General features: G+C 47.2%; 1 protein-coding gene across 10 annotated transcripts in view; it reads left to right on the forward strand.

Moving 5' to 3' along the window:
* arhgap44a (Rho GTPase activating protein 44a) overlaps positions 1 to 25,319 on the forward strand; it is a 349,392-nt gene that overhangs the window by 319,648 nt on the left and 4,425 nt on the right. For 3 of the 10 annotated variants that reach the window (XM_085963449.1, XM_085963450.1, XM_085963458.1), the window contains 4 exons: positions 876 to 1,097; positions 15,340 to 15,786; positions 16,080 to 16,225; positions 17,655 to 18,008. In XM_085963449.1, the coding sequence (XP_085819575.1) occupies positions 876 to 1,097; positions 15,340 to 15,786; positions 16,080 to 16,225; positions 17,655 to 18,008 (1,169 nt within the window). The other 7 variants (XM_085963455.1, XM_085963456.1, XM_085963451.1 and 4 more) reach the window with 6 other exon arrangements.

Consider the following 25,319-nt stretch of genomic DNA (forward strand, 5'->3'; position numbering starts at 1 on the left):
ATGCCAGCTCGATCTGTAATTGATCTGAGATCAGCGTATAAGTGATTTAAAAAATGCAGAGCAGTTACAGCTTGTAAGCAAAAAGGGACACCCACCTCTACTTTAGCAGCAGAACTGTGTATAAAATGGTTCAATGCTCCTGACCTTATAAAACAGAGGTTCCTCTGTTTTTCTCTGAGCAGTACTATGGGGGATCCACTGGAATTGTATGTGTACCTTAAGTATAGTAAGTCTACAAATTCGGTAAGTTTGTTTTCGGGAAAGGTAAACCATCTTGTATCAAGATTTTGATTTGCTGGTGATGGTATTTTGCTGCACAAACAAATGAGTAAAACTTTGTGCGGTCAGTAGTTACCGTCTGGTGTGTGAGTCATATGTTATCGTTGTGTGGGTCATTCCCCCATTTCACAAACGTCATTGTTGTTACAATCCAAGGAAGTTGTACTAATGTGCAGGTACCAGCCCTATATTTACAGGATATGAAAACATGCCCACAAAGGTGCAACATATACACTAGTTTTAAACTGATTTTGCAGTTGCTGTTATATAACAAAAATTACAAATATCACTTCCTTCAAAACATAAAAGCCATGTTCAATAGTCATGTACAGCAACAAAGATCTGATGGTCTGACTTGGAACCTAATATTTAAATGTAATATTTTCAATCCAACTTTATTTGTTGTGGGCACGCTAGATTATCGTGTTGTACCTCAGGAGTGCAAATAACTACTGTTAAATCTGTCCTTTTCTTAACTGTAATTAAATGTATTTTGAAAAGAATTCTCTTCTGTATCTACCTCTGAAGCTATATATTTTTTTGAAGCCTAGAGTGCCTTTCTTTAAAGTGTTGATGGTGTCTCTGTGTTCCTGTAGCATGGGTGTGAGGGTGATGGACACATCCTGGGTGGCCCGCAGAGGCTCCTCCGTAGTCCGAAAAGCATCCTCCACCCCGCCTGGCACGCATCCCCCTCCTCCGCCCGCCGAACTTGCCGCTTCGTGTCAGTCGCCAATCCCCGAGCAGTCTATAGAAAATTCCACTTCTCCCTCCCCCACTCCTCCTCCTAGCGGCCCACTACTTGGGGCTGAACGAGCAAGGTAAGAGTGTGTCGCCGCTGCTGTGTCTGTGTCAGCGAGCTTCTGGAGCTTTCTTTTCCTCTCCTCGCACTCCTGGTGTTCTGTTTGACTGTTACCTGAGCTTCTAGCACATGGAATATGGAGCGAGCTGAATCAGGAAATTGTGCACGTTTCACATCAATAAAATTACACAAATTAGTTAATGCATTGTGAAAAGTGTCCTGCCTATCGAACCTAATGTGGTGCATTATGAAGGCATAATGTACAGTAGCATTTGTTTGGGCAGTAGGTAAAACTATGACATCACACAAATGGTGACTGCTGTTAAGGGCAGTAGTATGAAAATACTGCACTGCTTTCAGGATCACACAAAAAATGTATAGGGTCATAATATTAGATGAAGGAATAGAGAGTTGCATATCCAAGTTTGCTGACGACACTAAGTTGGGTGGCACACTAAGTCGTGTAGATGGGAGCAGAAAGTTGCAAAGCGATTGATAGATTGAGTGGGCAAAACTGTGGCAGGTGGAGTTCCGTTGGGGGAAGTGTGAAGCCATCCACTGTGGACATAAGAAAGATTGATCAGAGTATTTTCTAAATGGTGAGAAACTAGGAACTGTGGAGGAGCATTTACAGAAATCACCCTAAAAACTAGTGGACAGGTACAAAAAATAATTTAAAAAGGCTACTGGAACGTTTGCCTTCATCTTCAGTTGTATAAAGCTCTGCTTAGGCTGCACCTAGAGTACTGTAATAAAAACAGAAAATGCTGGAGATACTCAGCAGGTCAGGCAGCATCTGCGAAGAGAGAGAAACAGAGTTAACGTTTCAGGTCGATGACCTTTCATCAGAACGAAAGTCCTGGAGTAACTGCGTTCAGTTCTGGGCACCGCACCTCCGGGAGGATATACTGGCCTTGGAGGGGGTGCAGCGCAGATTCACCAGAATGGTACTGGGGCTAAAGGGGTTAAGTTATGAGGATAAGTTTCTTAGACTAGACTTGTATTCCCTTGAGTATAGAAGGTTACGGGGTGATCTGATTGAGGTGTTTAAGATGATTAAAGGATTTGACAGGGTAGATAGAGAGAAATTATTTCTCTGGTTGGAAAGTCCAGAACAGGGCGGCATAACCTTAAAATTAAAGTTAGGCCATTCAGGGGTGATGTTAGAAAGCATTTCTTCACACAAAGGGTAGTGGGAATCTGGAACTTTCTCCCCCTAAAACCTGTTGAGCCTTCGTCAGTTGAAAATTTCAAAACTTGGATTGCTATATTTTTGTTAGGTAAAGGTATTAATGGAGGGTAAATGGAGTTAAGATACAAATCAGCCATAGTCTAATTGAATAGGGGAACAGGCTCGAGGGAATGAAAGGCCTACTCCTGTTCCTAGATTCCTAATAGAGTGTTATTGTACTCTAGAAGTTACATCTGTGGGGGAAAACACGCAGACATTCTAGTTCTGCTGCCAAATAATAAGCAGTCACTATTTAGTCTATTATACCCTTGGGAAAGAGATTGTTAACTTATATATAATTAAGACACAAAGACCCAAAACAATAGTAATCAACACTGAGTTTTTTGCTGTAATTTCATTTAGTTACCACTAGAGGTCAATCTGTAAACATGCTTTTAACTCATGGGTAATGCAGCTAATTTAGATATTTGCATTCAAGATTGAACACCAGGGGTATAATGGTTCCATACAGCAACCGACCAGTGTTTGTTAATTTAGTCTTGTTTACAATGGGCTAGTTTGCTGTACTGTATTTCAAAATAAAGCAAGTGACACATTTGGTTAACTACTGCATTTACTAGCAAAGCACACCACAGAATCATTGAGGAAGAAGGTACAAAATTACTTTGTTTCATTCAGAATTGTACTCGAGCACTCCAACAACTGAACCATTTTTTTTTAATGATTTTTTTTCAAGTTAGATATTTTTTAATTAAGTGTAAGAAATGACCAACTGGTTTAACTCACCCACCAAATTAAGTCCTTTCCATGTTATCTGAAAACTGCAACGACTCTTCTCTTATTGAAATAACATAACACGCTCCAAATTTGAACCATTATTACTGTGAGACTGAGCTAGTTAGTCGTTCCACTTATATTAAATATCATTAACAAAATAGCATCACAACTGTGGTTTCTGATGAAATGTCACCTAGTAACCATGTTTAACTAAACTGTGAAGCACTAAACAATCCGAAGGGAGCAGAGTGTTCATTAGCAGTCAAATGGGATTCTTCAAATGCTTGTTATTTTCCTGCAATAATACAGAAATGTCTTTCTTTAAAAAAAAAATCTTATTAAATCAACTTCTAATTTTCTGCATGGCAATTTGATGCTCCTTAAATGACACCATGTATAACATATACAACTTGGGTATTGCTGCCTCTTTAATATGTCATGTTCTTCATTAAATAAGTCCAGAACCAATCATTCCCGCTTTCACAAGCTGACAAACTTAAAAAAAGAACTGCTCTCGTTTTGCTTCAAATGTCAGAGACATGAATTCATAAGAACATAAGAAACATAAGAAATAGGAGCAGGAGTAGGTCATTTGGCCCCTCGAGCCTGCTCCGCCATTCAATAAGATCATGGCTGATCTGATCTTGGCCTCAACTCCACTTCCCTGCTCGCTCCCCATAACCCTTGATTCACCTGTAATTCAAAAATCTGTCTATCTCCACCTTAATTCCTCAGAATGGGAGATGGTAGTCTCACAGTCTGCTGGTACCAGCTGGAAATCCACCGCAGACCAGTCAGTTTCACCCGGTATATTTAAGTATAGTATTACCCACTGAGTGGATTTCGCATCTTGCGACGCCCATTTTACTTGACTGCTTGAGATGTAAGTTTTTTGGCCTCATTTATTTTGCAAAAAAACAAATGTTCCTTTAAAGTAAAATTCGAAGTCCTACCCCATCATTGTGATTCAGGTACGATTGGGATAAACCAACTTTTATTCTCCTCACTGACAGTGGCCGCAGCAGAGGAAGGCTGAATAGCAGGATCCCTGCCATTGTTTTAGGAATGGCAGAATTCAAGCACCCGATTGCAGTGCATGTTTACCACCACCTCAGAGCACTGTCACATTACCACCACCTCAGAGCACCGTCACATTACCACCACCTCAGAGCACCGTCACATTAACACCACCTCAGGCACCGTCACATTACCACCACCTCAGAGCACCATCACATTACCACCACCTCAGAGCACCGTCACATTACCACCACCTCAGAGCACCATCACATTACCACCACCTCAGAGCACCGTCACATTACCACCACCTCAGAGCACCGTCACATTACCACCACCTCAGGGGCACCGTCACATTACCACCACCTCAGGGCACCGTCACATTACCACCACCTCGGGCACCGTCACATTACCACCACCTCAGGCACCGTCACATTACCACCACCTCAGAGCACCATCACATTACCACCACCTCGGGCACCGTCACATTACCACCGCCTCAGAGCACCATCACATTACCACCACCTCAGAGCACCATCACATCACCACCACCTCAGAGCACCATCACATTACCACCACCTCAGAGCACCGTCACATTACCACCACCTCAGAGCACCGTCACATTACCACCACCTCAGGGGCACCGTCACATTACCACCACCTCAGAGCACTGTCACATTACCACCACCTCAGAGCACCGTCACATTACCACCACCTCAGAGCACTGTCACATTACCACCACCTCAGAGCACCGTCACATTACCACCACCTCAGAGCACCATCACATTACCACCACCTCAGAGCACTGTCACATTACCACCACCTCAGAGCACCATCACATTACCACCACCTCAGAGCACTGTCACATTACCACCACCTCAGAGCACCATCACATTACCACCACCTCAGAGCACTGTCACATTACCACCACCTCAGAGCACCATCACATTACCACCACCTCGGGCACTGTCACATTACCACCGCCTCAGAGCACCATCACATTACCACCACCTCAGAGCACCATCACATCACCACCACCTCAGAGCACCATCACATTACCACCACCTCAGAGCACCGTCACATTACCACCACCTCAGAGCACCGTCACATTACCACCACCTCAGGGGCACCGTCACATTACCACCACCTCAGAGCACTGTCACATTACCACCACCTCAGAGCACCGTCACATTACCACCACCTCAGAGCACCGTCAGATTACCACCACCTCAGAGCACCGTCACAGTACCACCACCTCAGAGCACCATCACATTACCACCACCTCAGAGCACCGTCACATTACCACCACCTCAGAGCACCATCACATTACCACCACCTCAGAGCACTGTCACATTACCACCACCTCAGAGCACCATCACATTACCACCACCTCAGAGCACTGTCACATTACCACCACCTCAGAGCACCGTCACATTACCACCACCTCAGAGCACCATCACATTCCCACCACCTCGGGCACCGTCACATTACCACCACCTCAGAGCACCATCACATTACCACCACCTCAGGCACTGTCACATTACCACCACCTCAGGGGCACCGTCACATTACCACCACCTCAGAGCACCATCACATTCCCACCGCCTCGGGCACCGTCACATTACCACCACCTCAGAGCACCATCACATTACCACCACCTCAGAGCACTGTCACATTAACACCACCTCAGAGCACCATCACATTACCACCACCTCAGGGGCACCGTCACATTACCACCACCTCAGAGCACAATCACATTACCACCACCTCAGAGCACCGTCACATTACCACCACCTCAGAGCACCGTCACATTACCACCACCTCAGAGCACCGTCACATTACCACCACCTCAGGGGCACCGTCACAGTACCACCACCTCAGAGCACCATCACATTACCGCCACCTCAGGGGCACCGTCACATTACCATCACCTCAGAGCACCGTCACATTACCACCACCTCAGGGCACCGTCACATTACCACCACCTCAGAGCACCGTCACATTACCATTACCTCAGAGCACCGTCACATTACCACCACCTCAGGGGCACCGTCACATTACCATCACCTCAGAGCACCGTCACATTACCACCACCTCAGGGCACCATCACATTACCACCACCTCAGGGGCACCGTCACATTACCACCACCTCAGAGCACCGTCACATTACCACCACCTCAGGGGCACCGTCACATTACCACCACCTCAGAGCACCGTCACATTACCACCACCTCAGGGCACCATCACATTACCACCACCTCAGAGCACCGTCACATTACCACCACCTCAGGGCACCATCACATTACCACCACCTCAGAGCACCGTCACATTACCACTACCTCAGAGCACCGTCACATTACAACCACCTCAGAGCACCGTCACATTACCACCAGCTCAGGCACTGTCACATTACCACCACCTCAGAGCATCGTCACATTACCAAGACCTCAGGGGCACTGTCACATTACCACCACCTCAGGCACTGTCACATTACCACCACCTCAGAGCACCGTCACATTTCCACCACCTCAGGGCACTGTCACATTACCACCACCTCAGGGGCACTGTCACATTACCACCACCTCAGGCACTGTCACATTACCACTACCTCAGAGCACCGTCACATTACAACCACCTCAGAGCACCGTCACATTACCACCACCTCAGAGCACAATCACATTACCACCACCTCAGAGCACCGTCACATTACCATCACCTCAGGCACTGTCACATTTCTACCACCTCAGAGCACCGTCACATTACCACCACCTCAGAGCACCATCACATTACCACCACCTCAGGGCACCGTCACATTACCACCACCTCAGGCACTGTCACATTTCTACCACCTCAGAGCACCGTCACATTACCACCACCTCAGGGCACTGTCACATTACCACCACCTCAGAGCACTGTCACATTACCACCACCTCAGAGCACCATCACATTACCACCACCTCAGGCACTGTCACATTTCTACCACCTCAGAGCACTGTCACATTACCACCACCTCAGAGCACCATCACATTACCACCACCTCAGGCACTGTCACATTACCACCACCTCAGGGCTCTGTCACATTACCACCACCTCAGGGCACCGTCACATTACCACCACCTCAGGGGCACCGTCACATTACCACCAACTCAGGCACTTTCACATTACCACCACCTCAGAGCAACGTCACATTACCACACCTCAGGGCACTGTCACATTACCACCACCTCAGAGCACCGTCACATTACCACCACCTCAGGCACTGTCACATTACCACCACCTCAGAGCACCGTCACATTTCCGCCACCTCAGGCACTGTCACATTACCACCACCTCAGGGGCACGGTCACATTACCACCACCTCAGAGCACCGTCACATTACCACCACCTCAGGGGCACCGTCACATTACCACCACCTCAGGCACTGTCACATTACCATCACCTCAGAGCACCGTCACATCACCACCACCTCAGAGCACTGTCACATTACCACCACCTCAGGGGCACGGTCACATTACCACCACCTCAGAGCACCGTCACATTACCACCACCTCAGGCACCGTCACATTACCACCACCTCAGAGCACCATCACATTACCACCACCTCAGAGCACCGTCACATTACCACCACCTCAGGCACCGTCACATTACCACCACCTCAGAGCACCGTCACATTACCATCACCTCAGAGCACCGTCACATCACCACCACCTCAGGCACTGTCACATTACTACCACCTCAGAGCACCGTCACATTACCACCACCTCAGGGCACCGTCACATTACCACCAGCTCAGGGCACCGTCACATTACCACCACCTGAGGGGCACCGTCATATTACCACCACCTCAGAGCGCCGTCACATTACCACCACCTCAGGCACCGTCACATTACCACCACCTCAGAGCACCGTCACATTACCACCACCTCAGGCACTGTCACATTACCACCACCTCAGGCACTGTCACATTACCACCACCTCAGGCACTGTCACATTACCACCACCTCAGGCACTGTCACATTACCACCACCTCAGAGCACCGTCACATTACCACCACCTCAGGGGCACCGTCACATTACCACCTCCTCAGGCACTGTCACATTACCACCACCTCAGAGCACCATCACATTACCACCACCTCAGGCACTGTCACATTACCACCACCTCAGGCACCGTCACATTACCACCACCTCAGGCACTGTCACATTACCACCACCTCAGAGCACCGTCACATTACCACCACCTCAGGCACTGTCACATTACCACCACCTCAGGCACTGTCACATTACCACCACCTCAGAGCACCGTCACATTACCACCACCTCAGAGCACCGTCACATTACCACCACCTCAGAGCACTGTCACATTACCACCACCTCAGAGCACCGTCACATTACCACCTCCTCAGGCACTGTCACATTACCACCACCTCCGAGCACTGTCACATTACCACCACCTCCGAGCACCGTCACATTACCACCACCTCAGGCACTGTCACATTACCACCACCTCAGAGCACCGTCACATTATCACCAGCTCAGCCACTGTCACATTACCATCACCTCAGAGCACCGTCACATTACCACCACCTCCGAGCACTGTCACATTACCACCACCTCAGAGCACTGTCACATTACCATCACCTCAGAGCACCGTCACATTACCACCACCTCCGAGCACCGTCACATTACCACCACCTCAGAGCACTGTCACATTACCATCACCTCAGAGCACCGTCACATTACCACCACCTCCGAGCACTGTCACATTACCACCACCTCAGAGCACCGTCACATTACCACCACCTCCGAGCACTGTCACATTACCACCACCTCAGAGCACCGTCACATTACCACCACCTCACGCACCGTCACATTACCACCACCTCAGGCACCGTCACATTACCACCACCTCAGCCACTGTCACATTACCACCACCTCCGAGCACTGTCACATTACCACCACCTCAGAGCACCGTCACATTACCATCACCTCAGGCACTGTCACATTACCACCACCTCAGAGCACCGTCACATTTCCACCACCTCAGGGCACTGTCATATTACCACCACCTCAGGGGCACTGTCATATTACCACCACCTCAGGGACACCGTCACATTACCACCACCTCATGCACCGTCACATTACCACCACCTCAGGGGCACCATCACATTACCACCACCTCAGAGCACTGTCACATTACCACCACCTCAGAGCACCGTCACATTACCATCACCTCAGAGCACCGTCACATTACCAGCACCTCAGGCACTGTCACATTTCTACCACCTCAGAACACCGTCACATTACCACCACCTCAGGGCACCGTCACATTACCACCACCTCAGGGGCACCATCACATTACCACCACCTCAGAACACCGTCACATTACCACCACCTCAGGGCACTGTCACATTACCACCACCTCAGGCACTGTCACATTACCACCACCTCAGGCACTGTCACATTACCACCACCTCAGGGCACCGTCACATTACCACCACCTCAGGCACTGTCACATTACCACCACCTCAGAGCACTGTCACATTACCACCACCTCAGGGGCACGGTCACATTATCACCACCTCAGGCACTGTCACATTACCACCACCTCAGAGCACCGTCACATTACCATCACCTCAGAGCACCGTCACATTACCACCACCTCAGGCACTGTCACATTACTACCACCTCAGAGCACCGTCACATTACCACCACCTCAGGGCACCGTCACATTACCACCACCTCAGAGCACCGTCACATTACAACCACCTCAAAGCACTGTCACATTACCACCACCTCAGAGCTCTGTCACATTACCACCACCTCAGGGCACCGTCACATTACCACCACCTCAGGGGCACCGTCACATTACCACCACCTCAGAGCGCCGTCACATTACCACCACCTCAAAGCACCGTCGCATTACCACCACCTCAGAGCACTGTCACATTACCACCACCTCAGAGCGCCGTCACATTACCACCACCTCAAAGCACCGTCGCATTACCACCACCTCAGGGCACCGTCACATTACCACCACCTCAGGGGCACCGTCACATTACCACCACCTCAGAGCACTGTCACATTACCACCACCTCAGAGCACCGTCACATTACCACCACCTCAGGCACCGTCACATTACCACCACCTCAGGCACCGTCACATTACCACCACATCAGAGCACCGTCACATTACCACCACCTCAGAGCACCGTCACATCACCACCACCTCAGAGCACCGTCACATTACCACCACCTCAGGGCACCATCACATTACCACCACCTCAGAGCACCGTCACATCACCACCACCTCAGAGCACCGTCACATTACCACCACCTCAGGGCACCATCACATTTCTACCACCTCAGAGCACCGTCACATTACCACCACCTCAGGCACCGTCACATTACCACCACCTCAGGCACTGTCACATTACCACCACCTCAGAGCACCGTCACATTATCACCAGCTCAGCCACTGTCACATTACCATCACCTCAGGCACTGTCACATTACCACCACCTCAGGCACCGTCACATTACCACCACCTCCGAGCACCATCACATTTCTACCACCTCAGAGCACCGTCACATTACCACCACCTCAGGCACCGTCACATTACCACCACCTCCGAACACCATCACATTACCACCACCTCAGGCACCGTCACATTACCACCACCTCAGAGCACCGTCACATTACCACTACCTCCGAGCACTGTCACATTACCACCACCTCAGAGCACCGTCACATTACCACCACCTCAGGCACTGTCACATTACCACCACCTCAGAGCACCGTCACATTACCACCACCTCAGGCACTGTCACATTACCACCACCTCAGAGCACCGTCACATTATCACCAGCTCAGCCACTGTCACATTACCACCACCTCAGAGCACTGTCACATTACCACCACCTCAGAGCACCGTCACATTATCACCAGCTCAGCCACTGTCACATTACCACCACCTCAGAGCACTGTCACATTACCACTACCTCAGAGCACCGTCACATTACCATCACCTCAGGCACTGTCACATTACCACCACCTCAGGCACCGTCACATTACCACCACCTCCGAGCACTGTCACATTACCACCACCTCAGAGCACCGTCACATTACCACCACCTCAGGCACTGTCACATTACCACCACCTCAGAGCACCGTCACATTACCACCAGCTCAGCCACTGTCACATTACCACCACCTCCGAGCACTGTCACATTACCACCACCTCAGAGCACCGTCACATTACCATCACCTCAGGCACTGTCACATTACCACCACCTCAGAGCACCGTCACATTTCCACCACCTCAGGGCACTGTCATATTACCACCACCTCCGAGCACCATCATATTACCACCACCTCAGGGGCACTGTCACATTACCACCACCTCAGGCACTGTCACATTACCACCACCTCAGGGACACCGTCACATTACCACCACCTCATGCACCGTCACATTACCACCACCTCAGGGGCACCATCACATTACCACCACCTCAGAGCACTGTCACATTACCACCACCTCAGAGCACCGTCACATTACCATCACCTCAGAGCACCGTCACATTACCAGCACCTCAGGCACTGTCACATTTCTACCACCTCAGAACACCGTCACATTACCACCACCTCAGGGCACCGTCACATTACCACCACCTCAGGGGCACCATCACATTACCACCACCTCAGAACACCGTCACATTACCACCACCTCAGGGCACTGTCACATTACCACCACCTCAGGGCACCGTCACATTACCACCACCTCAGGCACTGTCACATTACCACCACCTCAGAGCACCGTCACATTACCACCACCTCAGGCACTGTCACATTACCACCACCTCAGAGCACCGTCACATTACCACCACCTCAGAGCACTGTCACATTACTACCACCTCAGAGCACTGTCACATTACCACCACCTCAGGCACCGTCACATTACCACCACCTCAGAGCACCGTCACATTTCCACCACCTCAGGCACTGTCACATTACCACCACCTCAGGGGCACGGTCACATTATCACCACCTCAGAACACCGTCACATTACCACCACCTCAGGGCACTGTCACATTACCACCACCTCAGGGCACCGTCACATTACCACCACCTCAGAGCACCATCACATTACAACCACCTCAAAGCACTGTCACATTACCACCACCTCAGAGCTCTGTCACATTACCACCACCTCAGGGGCACCGTCACATTACCACCACCTCAGAGCACTGTCACATTACCACCACCTCAGAGCGCCGTCACATTACCACCACCTCAAAGCACCGTCGCATTACCACCACCTCAGGGCACCGTCACATTACCACCACCTCAGAGCACTGTCACATTACCACCACCTCAGAGCGCCGTCACATTACCACCACCTCAGGGGCACCGTCACATTACCACCACCTCAGAGCACTGTCACATTACCACCACCTCAGGCACTGTCACATTACCACCACCTCAGAGCACCGTCACATTACCACCACCTCAGAGCACCGTCACATTACCACCACCTCAGAGCACCATCACATTACCACCACCTCAGAGCACCGTCACATTACCACCACCTCAGAGCACCATCACATTACCACCACCTCAGAGCACCGTCACATTACCACCACCTCAGAGCACCATCACATTACCACCACCTCAGGCACCGTCACATTACCACCACATCAGAGCACCGTCACATTACCACCACCTCAGGTACCGTCACATTACCACCACCTCAGGCACCGTCACATTACCACCACATCAGAGCACCGTCACATTACCACCACCTCAGGTACCGTCACATTACCACCACCTCAGAGCACCGTCACATTACCACCACCTCAGAGCACCATCACATTACCACCACCTCAGAGCGCCGTCACATTACCACCACCTCAGAGCACCATCACATTACCACCACCTCAGGCACCGTCACATTACCACCACCTCAGAGCACCATCACATTACCACCACCTCAGAGCACCGTCACATTACCACCACCTCAGAGCACCATCACATTACCACCACCTCAGGCACCGTCACATTACCACCACCTCAGAGCACCATCACATTACCACCACCTCAGAGCACCATCACATTACCACCACCTCAGGCACCGTCACATTACCACCACCTCAGAGCACCATCACATTACCACCACCTCAGGCACCGTCACATTACCACCACCTCAGAGCACTGTCACATTACCACCACCTCAGAGCACCGTCACATTACCACCACATCAGAGCACCGTCACATTACCACCACCTCAGGCACCGTCACATTACCACCACCTCAGAGCACCGTCACATTACCACCACCTCAGAGCACCATCACATTACCACCACCTCAGGCACCGTCACATTACCACCACCTCAGAGCACCATCACATTACCACCACCTCAGGCACCATCACATTACCACCACCTCAGAGCACCATCACATTACCACCACCTCAGAGCACTGTCACATTACCACCACCTCAGGCACCATCACATTACCACCACCTCAGAGCACCATCACATTACCACCACCTCAGGTACCGTCACATTACCACCACCTCAGGCACCGTCACATTACCACCACCTCAGAGCGCCGTCACATTACCACCACCTCAGGTACCGTCACATTACCACCACCTCAGGCACCGTCACATTACCACCACCTCAGAGCGCCGTCACATTACCACCACCTCAGAGCACCATCACATTACCACCACCTCAGGCACCGTCACATTACCACCACCTCAGGCACCGTCACATTACCACCACCTCAGGCACCGTCACATTACCACCACCTCAGGCACCGTCACATTACCACCACATCAGAGCACTGTCACATTACCACCACCTCAGGGGCACGGTCACATTACCACCACATCAGAGCACTGTCACATTACCACCACCTCAGAGCACCGTCACATTACCACCACCTCAGAGCACCGTCACATTACCACCACCTCAGAGCACCGTCACATCACCACCACCTCAGAGCACTGTCACATTACCACCACCTCAGGGCACCATCACATTACCACCACCTCGGAGCACTGTCACATTACCACCACCTCGGGGTACCGTCACATTACCACCACCTCAGAGCACCGTCACATTACCACCACCTCAGAGCACCGTCACATCACCACCACCTCAGAGCACCGTCACATTACCACCACCTCAGGGCACCATCACATTACCACCACCTCAGAGCACCGTCACATTACCACTGATGCTGAAAATACTCTTGGTTACCATCAGCAGACAAAAGTTACAACCACGGTCATCTGCTTAAACTATGCCATTATATAAATCTTATATTGGTATCTTATATTTGCAACTCAAAGCTGGAAATCCAATCTAGGGTATAAATTTAAAAAGATAAAGAACAAAGCTGCTAACCCTTTTTTTTAAATTTGTGCTTGGCATGTGGGTGATGCTGGCAAGCCCACAAGGGGTCATTTTACTTTGGGTGATCGTGTAAATTGGGCAATATTGGTTTAGCCACCCGTTATATAGCTCCCCCAATTTTCATTTAGATTGGGAGAGATGATCGATTCAGCCGCCCATTATACATCTCCCAAATTTTCATTTATCAAAATTACCCCCTCATTTATTAACCAACCCTAGTTGCCTTGAGAAGGTGGTGGTGATGGGTATTATTTGTACAACTGAGTAGCTTAGTCGACCACTTTATCGAGCATTAAGAGTCAACCATATAGTATTCACTAGAGTCGCATGTAAACCAGATCAGGTAGGGGGTGGCCGGTTCCCTTCCCTGATGCGCTTGAGAATCCAGAAATTAATTTGTTCTGGGAAACCTCTTATTACAGCACGTGTTTCTCTGATTTCTTTTTCAAATCAAAAAACGTTGTCACCCTGCAGGATAACAAAAGACATGCAGTAAAATTAGAACAGAACTGTTTTGGAAACCTTTGGCATGTCACTGAAACTTTGAAGTGTAGTGCAGTGAATGCATGTGCACTCTTGTGTTTTAGCTTCTGATACATAGAAACACAAAATTTGCGCAGCAGATTTCACTTTCAGCATGGCACTGCTCAGTCCTTAGTGTCCGCTGTGTGTTGTGCAGTCACCCACCCACCTTATTGCCACTGCTTTGTTGCTTTACAGCAAATGTCTGTTGTGTGTTGTCATGCAGTGTCTGAGTTACTAAACCTTGTATTTTTTTCTCTGTTGATTTTTTTTTTTACCCCACCTGTTTTTTTTGTACCTCCCCAAACAAATGTTGTTGCTCTTTTAACGTTTACAGCACAGACGAGTTGTCTTCCAATTGGTCGGATTCCTGTTACACTTACCCTTCCCCAGAGGATGACAGACCTTCCCCTTCCCCTTGCTACCAGCATGCCCACCATTTCTACCATAAGGCTCAGCCATCTGCTCGGCCAGAGGGTGTACCCCAAGCCTCCTCCCCTCAAAGGTGGTCAGGGTACAGCCCGGCCTTGCTCACTCAGCCTCCTTCCCCACAGCAGCTTGACATCAACTCTAACCCTAAGCCGTGCTCCCTGCACCTCCCTAAGCCAAGCTCCCTCACTGACTCGCATGTATCTGAAACTAACGTCTCGCCTGTCTACATCAAAACCCCTCTTCTCCTAACCATGCACGACCCTTATGGCACCCCCTTTAACCCTTCTATGTCAGCCTCTCCCCCATGGGTCGGCTGTGCCTGTGCCAGAGACAAAGGAACCAAGCTGACTAGGTAAATATTTAGAATTCATGCCTCAATGCAAAGAGTATCTCTGAAACAGTAGTTTAAGCATATGTGGAAATCATTAGGATTTGTATGTTGAGATAAAGTAACTAGTGGAGGATTAATAAAAAATAGCGTGCAGGGCTTATGTGTGTATCTAGCATGCGTGCTTTATTATTAAGTTAGCCAACCAAGTTTGATAGAACAGGTATTGTAAGTGTGCGCATCTGCTGTATATTTTTATATGTAGATGCTGAAAGAAAACATGTTAATGTATGCAAGTAACCCTCTTTTCTCTTCAGCGCTATGAAAGGCAAAGAACTTTCGCCTGTGATTGGACAGAAAGGCAGACCTGTTTCTGACCATGTGACCTCCTCCAGCAGCCTCCAGCAAAGCATTGCCACAGGTCAACTGCCGAGCGAGCAGAGTCCCCATACACTGCGGAAAGGTGGACACTTGCCTTTTTTTTAATGCTTGTTAAATGTTGTGTTTTTTGTTGTGCGCTAGCGATACTTGGGCTAGCAAGCTGGTATTGAGAGCCTGGCTCAGCAGGTAATTGACACGTGACGGCGTTCTGCTGCACTATCAATTCGCAGATTGAGAGACCCTTAAAGAAATGCTGTTTCGAGCTGCAAATTTAAGCCAAACTCACACCCAGCACAACACATAACACGGCATAAATTCATAGCATGACATCGCAAATTTGAAAAATTGACACCATTGCCAAGCAGACAGTGGTGGTCTGACTGTAGATTTATTTTGTGTCTACTCCCACTATAACACTGAGAAGCAGAGGCACATCATGAGGGCACAGGATCATGGTGTACATCAAAACTGGTATAACAACAAAGGTGTAAACAGATTTAAGTATGCAAGGATGGGTAAAGCAGTCTGTACACACGGAACATCTGATTCGCTCCAAAGCTCCAAGCATCGCTCCACATCTGTAGGCGCAGGCCTTACTTCTGCTGGAGCTTTGAGGTTTAGAGGAAACTGGGACAGCACCACAACAGGCGAGTATAACCCGGCCGGCGCAGATAGCCCCAGTCACGCAGACACCCATTACAAATACAGTGAATTCCATTTAAAGGCATAACTTTGGGCAGGTTTCCTGGCGGTCACTACCATTGAATGATCACCATATCAAAAGGCGTCAGTTTCACGTGGTGCTGCCCTGCAGGGCTACTGAATCGGTATTTCGTGCTAGATTTTCTGAGTGCTGGTGAGCAGAATTATTAAACAGTTGAAATAAAAACAGAAAATGCTGGAAACACTCAGCCGGTCAGGCAGCATCTGTGGAGCAGGAAACAGAGTCAATGTTTCAAGTCGATGACCTTGCATCAGAACCTGACGAAGGGTCATCGACCTGAAACCTTAACTCTGTTTCTCTCCTCACAGCTGCTGCCTGACCCGCTGAGTGTTCCCAGCATTTTCTGTTTTTTTTCATTTCAGATTTCCAGCATCTGCAGAGTTTTGCTTTTCTATTAAACAGTGGTGCAGCGTTTACTAATATTTTAAACAGCTATCAGCCAATGCGCTGCTCAACCTCTCCTCCTAGGTGCACTGTTCAGCTTCTCCCACCAGCGTACTGCTCAATCTTTCTTCCCCGGGGTGCTCCGCAGCATTTCCTCTCTGGCGTGCTCCTCAGCCTCTCCTCTCCAGTGCACTGCACAGCTTCTCTTCTGCGGTGCACTCCTCTGCAGTGCGCCACTGAGCAGTTTAAAGAGAACGTTATTGCTGTAAAATGTACTTTTGTTTTGAACTTCTGGCTTTTATTTTGTTGAACAGCTATTTTCTGAAATGATATTTTGTCATACCAAATGTGCCTTTAAAAACATACACACACAAGCTAAAAATTTCATTTCTTTTCTTTACAGCTGCAAAGAAGGTGGCCCCCATAGCGCCCAAAATCCCATTTGACCAGGCAACAGGCCAGCCTTCCCCTGCAAGCCTTTCTCCCACACCTCCAAGCACTCCGTCACCCTATGCTGCAAACTATCCTCAAGCCTATACCTTGCCATCAAGCCAAACCCCCCCAGCTGCACCATCCCTGTCTTCTCCTCCATCCCAAACAAGCACTTTAACTAAATCGCGACCCACACTCAAGCCTAGACAGAGACCCACCCTTCCACCTCCACAGCCTCCTACAACAGGCCTTTCTGGGCCTAGTCCACAGCCTTTGGACCATACAATTTTAGACAACCTGTCAGCTGGAGAAAGCATGTCTACAGGTATGAGTTTACCTTAATTTACCAATCTCTACAGAGGACACAGAATAATGCTAACAAGTTACATTGCATTGTAAATCAATGAATTTAAGTATTATTATAATATTCAGTTTTGAAATGATAAGATCAGTGAAATGAATTTGAATTCTTGTTTTAGAAGTTGTTCAAAAAAAATTTCTGCTGGCTCAAAATCTTAAAACATTTACATTATTTCAAAATGAAAACAATAAGAGAATTTTTTAAAAATTTGTTCTCGGAATGTGGGCGTCACTGGCAAGGCTGGCATTTATTGCTCATCTTTAGTTGCCCTGAAAAGGTGATGGTGGGCCACCTTCTTGAACCACTGAAAAGGTGATGGTGGGCCACCTTCTTGAACCACTGAAAAGATGATGATGGGCCACCTTCTTGAACCACTGAAAAGGTGATGGTGGGCCACCTTCTTGAACCACTGAAAAGGTGATGGTGGGCCACCTTCTTGAACCACTGAAAAGGTGATGATGGGCCACCTTCTTGAACCACTGAAAAGGTGATGGTGGGCCACCTTCTTGAACCACTGAAAAGGTGATGGTGGGCCACCTTCTTGAACCACTGTATATGGTTTGCTACAACTCCGTGGATTGCTCGGTCACTTCTGAGGGCAGCTCAGAGTCAGCCCCATTGGTATGTAATTGGAGTCACGTACAGGCCAGACTGGGTAAAGGACAGCAGGTTTCCTTCCCTAAAAGACATTAGTGAACCCATTGGGTTGTTATGACAATTATGGTCACTTTTACTGATTATTTTTTTTCTCCAAATTTTCTAAACTGTATTTATATTCTTCAAACTGCCATGGTGGCATTTGAACTCAAATTTTCTGGATTATTCACCAATTAACATAACCACTACACCACCACACCTGGCGGTAAAATGTGTGGTAAAATTCATTTGCTCCCGGATACTGTCTAATAACACTCGACTCTACCAGTCTCCATTCTCAGACAGGCTGCCAGACACAGCCCCTGATGGTAACCCAGTGTTCTACATCCATGCAGATAAAACTGGCACAACGTGTGTTCCTATAATGAGCTTTGTACTGGCTGACTGGAGCAACACTGGCAGCTGTCGTAAGGAGGTTCCCATCCGGGAATGTCCCAACCACAGGAAGTGCCAATGTCCAAATTTTGGGACGGAATTTGGAGGAAAATATGAATTTCAATGTAATTTTATTTTAAACAAATTCCCAAGTGCGTATTTCTACCAGTTCCCATTGTTATGGTATTGTGTTGTAAAAGGATGAAACAAGAATTCAAATGCATGATTTTGAACCATGGTCATTTTGCCATGAAATCTTAAAATATTTACTTCAAAGAAAGCCAAGTTTATGGGAGAAGATAATATCGTCCTTGTGACATGCAGCACTTGTGATTGAAGAGTCCACATAGTGAATTTCTCACACTTTTATTTCCAAGATATGTCTTATGCTATATTCATACTGCAGAGCTGCTTTAAGAAGTGGTTCCGCAATTCCAGCTCATGTCCGAGATGATTTGGAAACTAGCCCATTTACATTATAGGGCAGATTACAGGAACAAATGCACTGGCACAGGCTTATGCGTACGAGTTAATCAGTCCCAATTCTCAAGTCACCATACCTTCCTCAGTAGTTGAAAAGGGTACTTTTAAGCCAGTGAGCCCAAAACCACATCGTTGGTTTCTGCGAGAAATTGAACTGTTTGAAACACAACGCCACTTCCAAAAGCAAGCCCAGTTTCTGCTTATGCTCCCACCTAGGGAGGCTGGGCAACACTACCTCCAGAGACACTTGCGGAGATCACCTTGCTCATTGCTACATGCAGCCTCTTGAGGCAGCCTATTCATTAAGATGCCACCACGTTGGGTCTGTTGCCAATAACGGCCCAGTAAATTCACCATTATGCTGCTATGAGTAATAATGACCTCTCGCCAATCGATAAGCAAGCAATGTAAATGTGCGGTAATGATTACTGCTAATTTCAGGAAATTCTTCACTGTGAAGAAGAGAATTTGTGCAAAATGTAACAAATCAAGGCATAAGACTTTCAAGATGCAGCACCTCTTTCTTTAATTGGCTCATACATTACTGATTTGCAGAATCCGAGCGGCAAATCCTTTTCAACTGCTGCTGTTTAGTTTTTGAAAAATGATTGACTAAAAATATTCTGAAACTGTTGCAAATTCAGTTGGAAGGGACAGATATGCATCACTTTCACGTGGGGGTAGAATTCTTCTTTTCCCCACTGACGATGGCCTTTGCTGATGACCATGAAATGTGTATTTCAGATACATTGGTGCATGAAGTGAAAGAGATACTGTATTAACACACTCTGAAGTGCTGAACAGTACTCGACTCATGGGACTGAGCATTACTTTGATCGATGTACCTGGTGAGCCTGGTACTCCGCTCAACCTACTAGTTGTGAACAGACCAACTTGTCCCAAAATAAAACCATCAATATTACGAGAGTATGATGTATAGCGTGTAGATATCGTTCTTTGAAATTCAATTGTAAGAGATTGTAAAAGATTAAGGGCCTAATTTTTGAAGAAAATTAATATGAGTAACACTTTCAAACCATGTTTGCACTGGGCCAGTTGTCATTCAATGCCCAAAAGATATAAACCCTATGTTGGTGCAGTTGGACAGCCAGATACAGATTTAAAGCACATTTTACATTGGGATCTGACTTAACATTTTAAACATTGGGAGATTGTGGACTTACTAGAATCAATAAATGTAAATAACTGAGAGCATGTTCTACTGGAAAGAGGAGGAATTCTGTTTTTATTGCAGGTCTGTTAACTTCTGACAGTCACTTAAAAGCCAAATAATTTCACCAGTTTTACCAATTTTACATCCATTTTGCCATGGCATAATGAGAACAGTGCGGAAAGCTTGATGCACCACTGCCCATTTCACTAGTCAGCAAGGTGCAGGACAAGCAGAAAGTATTCATTTCTCTGTCAAAGCAAAAATACCACAAAAGGGCAAGCATCCCCCAAAAAATAAATGTTGAGAAAACGAATTTCACTATTTTGAAAATCAGTTTGCTCACTGATTTGATTTCAATCTCATCAAAATGATATAGATACTTGACAGTGTTGGTGAAGCTTTTAATCAAACCCTCATTCATTCTGGGCACATAATGTAGTCATTCACTGATCTTGTATTTTATTTCTGTTGAAGTGGTAAGTATTATAAAAATTTAGCTAAATTTTGAAGTTTAGATTCAGTATAGTATCGAAGATTATATGCAAAGGTTTCAAAAGCATTCTAGATTTTTTTCACCTCGCTCCATTTATTTCCCTTTCTCATCCAGTTTGTGATTATTTTCGATCATGGTATCAAAATAAAGAGACTCAATAGAATACAAATTGGGCTCGAGGCTGTTCAGGCTTTTAAACTGAGATACATTTTCCAACCTGAATGGATCTAACACTTTGTCCCAGAAGAGCTATTGTCCCAGATTGTTCTCTCTCTCCTTTTTCAATCGACTTTTTTTAATTAGTTATTTCTCCTGCTTACACGCGCCATTTCCAAATCAACGAGGTGGCTCCTGCAGTTTGCCGCCAAGCCAGCGCTGCCCTCGTAACTGGTCAGTGCAGCCCGACCTGACTTGTGCTCAGATTTTTCCCTGTCCCTCACCAGCCTCCAAACGCATGTTCTCTTTCGCCGGGAGCTCAGCTGCGATTGCCCTTGTAGACAATTCTCGGCGTGAGCCTACTTCTATGATGCAGAACTTTGGTATAGCAATACAGGCCTTGTCGTGGATTTTGATCATCGGGGGGCAGTACTGTGTGGCGGGGGCAGGTTGGTAAAGGACCTTTGTCTTACGGATGTTTAGTGTAAGGCCCATGCTCTCGTACGCTTTGGTGAAGGTGTTGACGATGGTTTGGAGTTCGACTTCCGACAGGGCCTTGGACAACGTGGACCACTTTCCATACCTCGGGAGCCTACTGTCAACAAGGGCAGACGTCGACGACGAAGTCCAACACCGCCTTCAGTGTGATAGCAAAATACTGCGGTTGCTGGAAATCCGAAATAACAGAAAATGCTGGAAAAACTCAGCAGGCCAGGCAACATCCGTGGAGAGAGAAATAGAGTCAGCGTTTCAGGTCGAAACCCTTCGAAGAGTTTCGACCTGAAACATTGACTCTATTTCTCTCTCCACGGATGTTGCCTGGCCTGCTGAGTTTTTCCAGCATTTTCTGTTGTTATACTGCCTTCAGTGTGCCAGTGCAGCCTTCGGTCGCCTGAGGAAGAGAGTCTTTGAAGACCAGGACCTCAAACCCGGCGCTCAGCTCATGGTCTACAGAGCAGCAGTGATACCCGCCCTGCTGTATGCCTCAGAAACATGGACCATGTACAGCAGGCACCTCAAAGCACTGGAGAGGTACCACCAACGCTGCCTTCGCAAGATCCTGCAAATCCATTGGCAGGATAGGCGCAACATCAGTGTTCTTTCTCAGGCCAACATCCCCAGCTTCGAAGCTTTGACCACGATCGATCAGCTCCGATGGACGGGTCACAATGTCCACATGCCCGATACGAGTCTCCCAAGACTAGCGCTCTACTCGGAGCTCCGGCACGGCAAGAGATCCCCAGGTGGGCAGAGAAAATGCTTCAAGGACACCCTCAAAGCCTCCTTGAAAAAGTGTAACATCCCCACCGACACCGGGAATCCCTGGCCCAAGACCGCACAACGTGGAGGAGAAGCATCCGGGAAGGCGCTGAACACCTTGAGTCTCTTCGCCGGGAGCAAGCGGAAGCCAAGCGCAAGGAGCGCACGTCAACCCAAGCACCCCACCCACCCACCCCTTCAACCACCGTCTGCCCCACCTGTGACACAGACTGTAGGTCCCGCATTGGACTCATCAGTCACCTGCGAACTCATTTTTAATGTAGAAGCAAGTCATCCTCGATTCCGAGGGACTGCCTAAGAAGAAGAGATAGCAATACACCATTTGACCGATCAGTCCAAATGGAATCATGGAGGAGTGAAAGATTCATGAAGAACTGTTGGTTCTTTCTCATGGAAAATCAAAACCCATCAGCCAGATGGAGTTGGGCCTGATACAACTTTTCATATCAACAAACCTGTTCAATATTTTTGTTTTTGGCACTTTGATTTTTACTGAATTTAAGGAGCTGAAGCCATTTTTAATAATACTGTCCACAATTCAGTTTTCCTCGTCAGTGGCGTTGCTATGGAGAACAGTAGAGTTCTGTAGTGTATTTATCAGTGATCCTATTTTTAAAACCTCTCCAAACACTTTTATTTCCCTTTACCCACTCCCCTCCAAAAAAAGGCAAACAGCAGTTGTACTTTCGGTATAAAATCCATGCTGTTCAGAAACGCTGCCGTAAAATAAATTATAATTTTAATAATCTCAGGCAGGCATAAAACATTGGCTCTTGCCGATGATGATTTACTGGGGTCTAAGTTACCAGTCTGATTTAATGTGGACTTCAGTGTTAGTTCACTGATGAGTCATGTGATTTGATAGAAAGGGGAGGTGTATAAGATGCTGAATGGGATAGAAAAGCTAAATCTGGACACTACTTCAAGTTAGACCGTAACCATAGGACAAGAGGGTGAAGGTTCAAACTGGCACAAGACAGATTTAAAACTGCCATCAGGAAGTATTCCTTCACACCAAAGGTGATCTTGTGTTAAATATAACCAATGCTGGAGTCTTTAGGAGTGTTGCTGTTAGAAAAGCCCTGAAATACAAACAAGCATAAACCTAAATGGCTCATCCAATTCAAGTAGAAAATGATGGGTGATGTTGGGAATAAATTGGCAATGGAATTAGGGAAGTCCGAGGGAGGCAGAGGATGTTGTCCGACAACGTGTTGAAATTGATTATGGTAATGTCATCACTGTATTAAATGCATTGGGAAAATAGTATTAAGCACGTAGAACAAACTTCTCCTCCTGAATTGCCACTACCACGATTCCTGCTACTACCCGAACAAAACTCCCAGGTTGCGTAGCCTGCCGTCATTGATTGTCTGTTCTTACACAAGAAGAATATCCACTTGGGTGGGACACCGGGGGCTTCCCGCACTCAACAGACCAGAACCCCAACAAGAGCCAGCACCTTCAGGGGAGGAGAGGAGGGGAGCAAGTTGAACTATTCAAATAGATCTGAAACATTTGCATATGATCTTTAAAGTCGAAGGATAATTTGGAAAATATAAATCTTTTACAGCTGATAACATTTCATACCAGCTTTTCCATGTATAATATGTTTTTTCTTGGAGTTATTACATTTCATGATTCCATTTTAATTTTACTGTAGTTTATATGTTTCTTACCTAAATGGACAGTTAATTTCTTGCGTGTGTTACATTTCAACTTCGTGTTATTGATATAAATTTTCTTTTCAGTGGAATTCCTCTGGTTATCGTTTTCAAAATTCTGAACAATTTTTCTATTATGTTCTTTTTTTCCTTTTGGGTGCCTATGTTGTATACTTGCAGCTGTTTGACCAGAATGAGTCTATATTGGCTAAGTGTGAGGGGGAATTTAGGGTAAGCCGGAGCAACAACCTCCCCTCTGGCACTTCAGCTAACTCTGGAACTCCTCCAGTTGCTACTTGTATGTCACCACTAACCCATCTGAACTGGCCTTTGCATGAGACTGAAGCAGAGTTGCATGGCTTGATGTTGTCACAGAATTCACAAGCGTTTAATTAGTGATTCTTGCTCTTTTTTAAGTGTTCTTGTTTTCTGCCCCTTACAACCATGTAATGTACTTGAATGAAATCTTTTGATCCCATGGCTTAGTAATTAAATGTAACTTGTTTTATTTGTATGAAATATTTTGCCCTGTTCCATTTCATTATTATCATTTATAAGGGATGTCATGATATTACAGTGTGAGGATAATATCCCACACTATCGAACTGTTACTGTTACATTGTGCATTTTCCATATTCTGAACCAGCACACAGGATTTTAAGATTACCAGAACTCACACTTTCCCCACAGGGAAATTTAAACCCCTCATACGATTCTATCTGAATTGAAACACAAGAGAAATTGTTTTATTATATTCACACAAGCAAGGTTATAAAAAGGAAATGTCTGACTTAACCTTTTAGCTTTCATTTTGTAACTTTGATTTAAGGCTACGGTCAGACACTGAGGTTGGGGTTTTCCGTTTGTACCTTCGCCATTAAGTGAGTGGCAAAAAGCAAGTTGGCGAGTGCAGTAGTGGAAACCCCGGCTTACATTGATATTGGAGGCTGTGCTTACATTGAGTTTTGACAGGGTCCCTCAACCATCTCAAC

The sequence above is a fragment of the Somniosus microcephalus genome, chromosome 21 (genome assembly GCF_052327205.1).
Source record: "Somniosus microcephalus isolate GS21.2 chromosome 21, FLI_Smic_1.0, whole genome shotgun sequence".
NCBI classification, from domain to species: domain Eukaryota; kingdom Metazoa; phylum Chordata; class Chondrichthyes; order Squaliformes; family Somniosidae; genus Somniosus; species Somniosus microcephalus.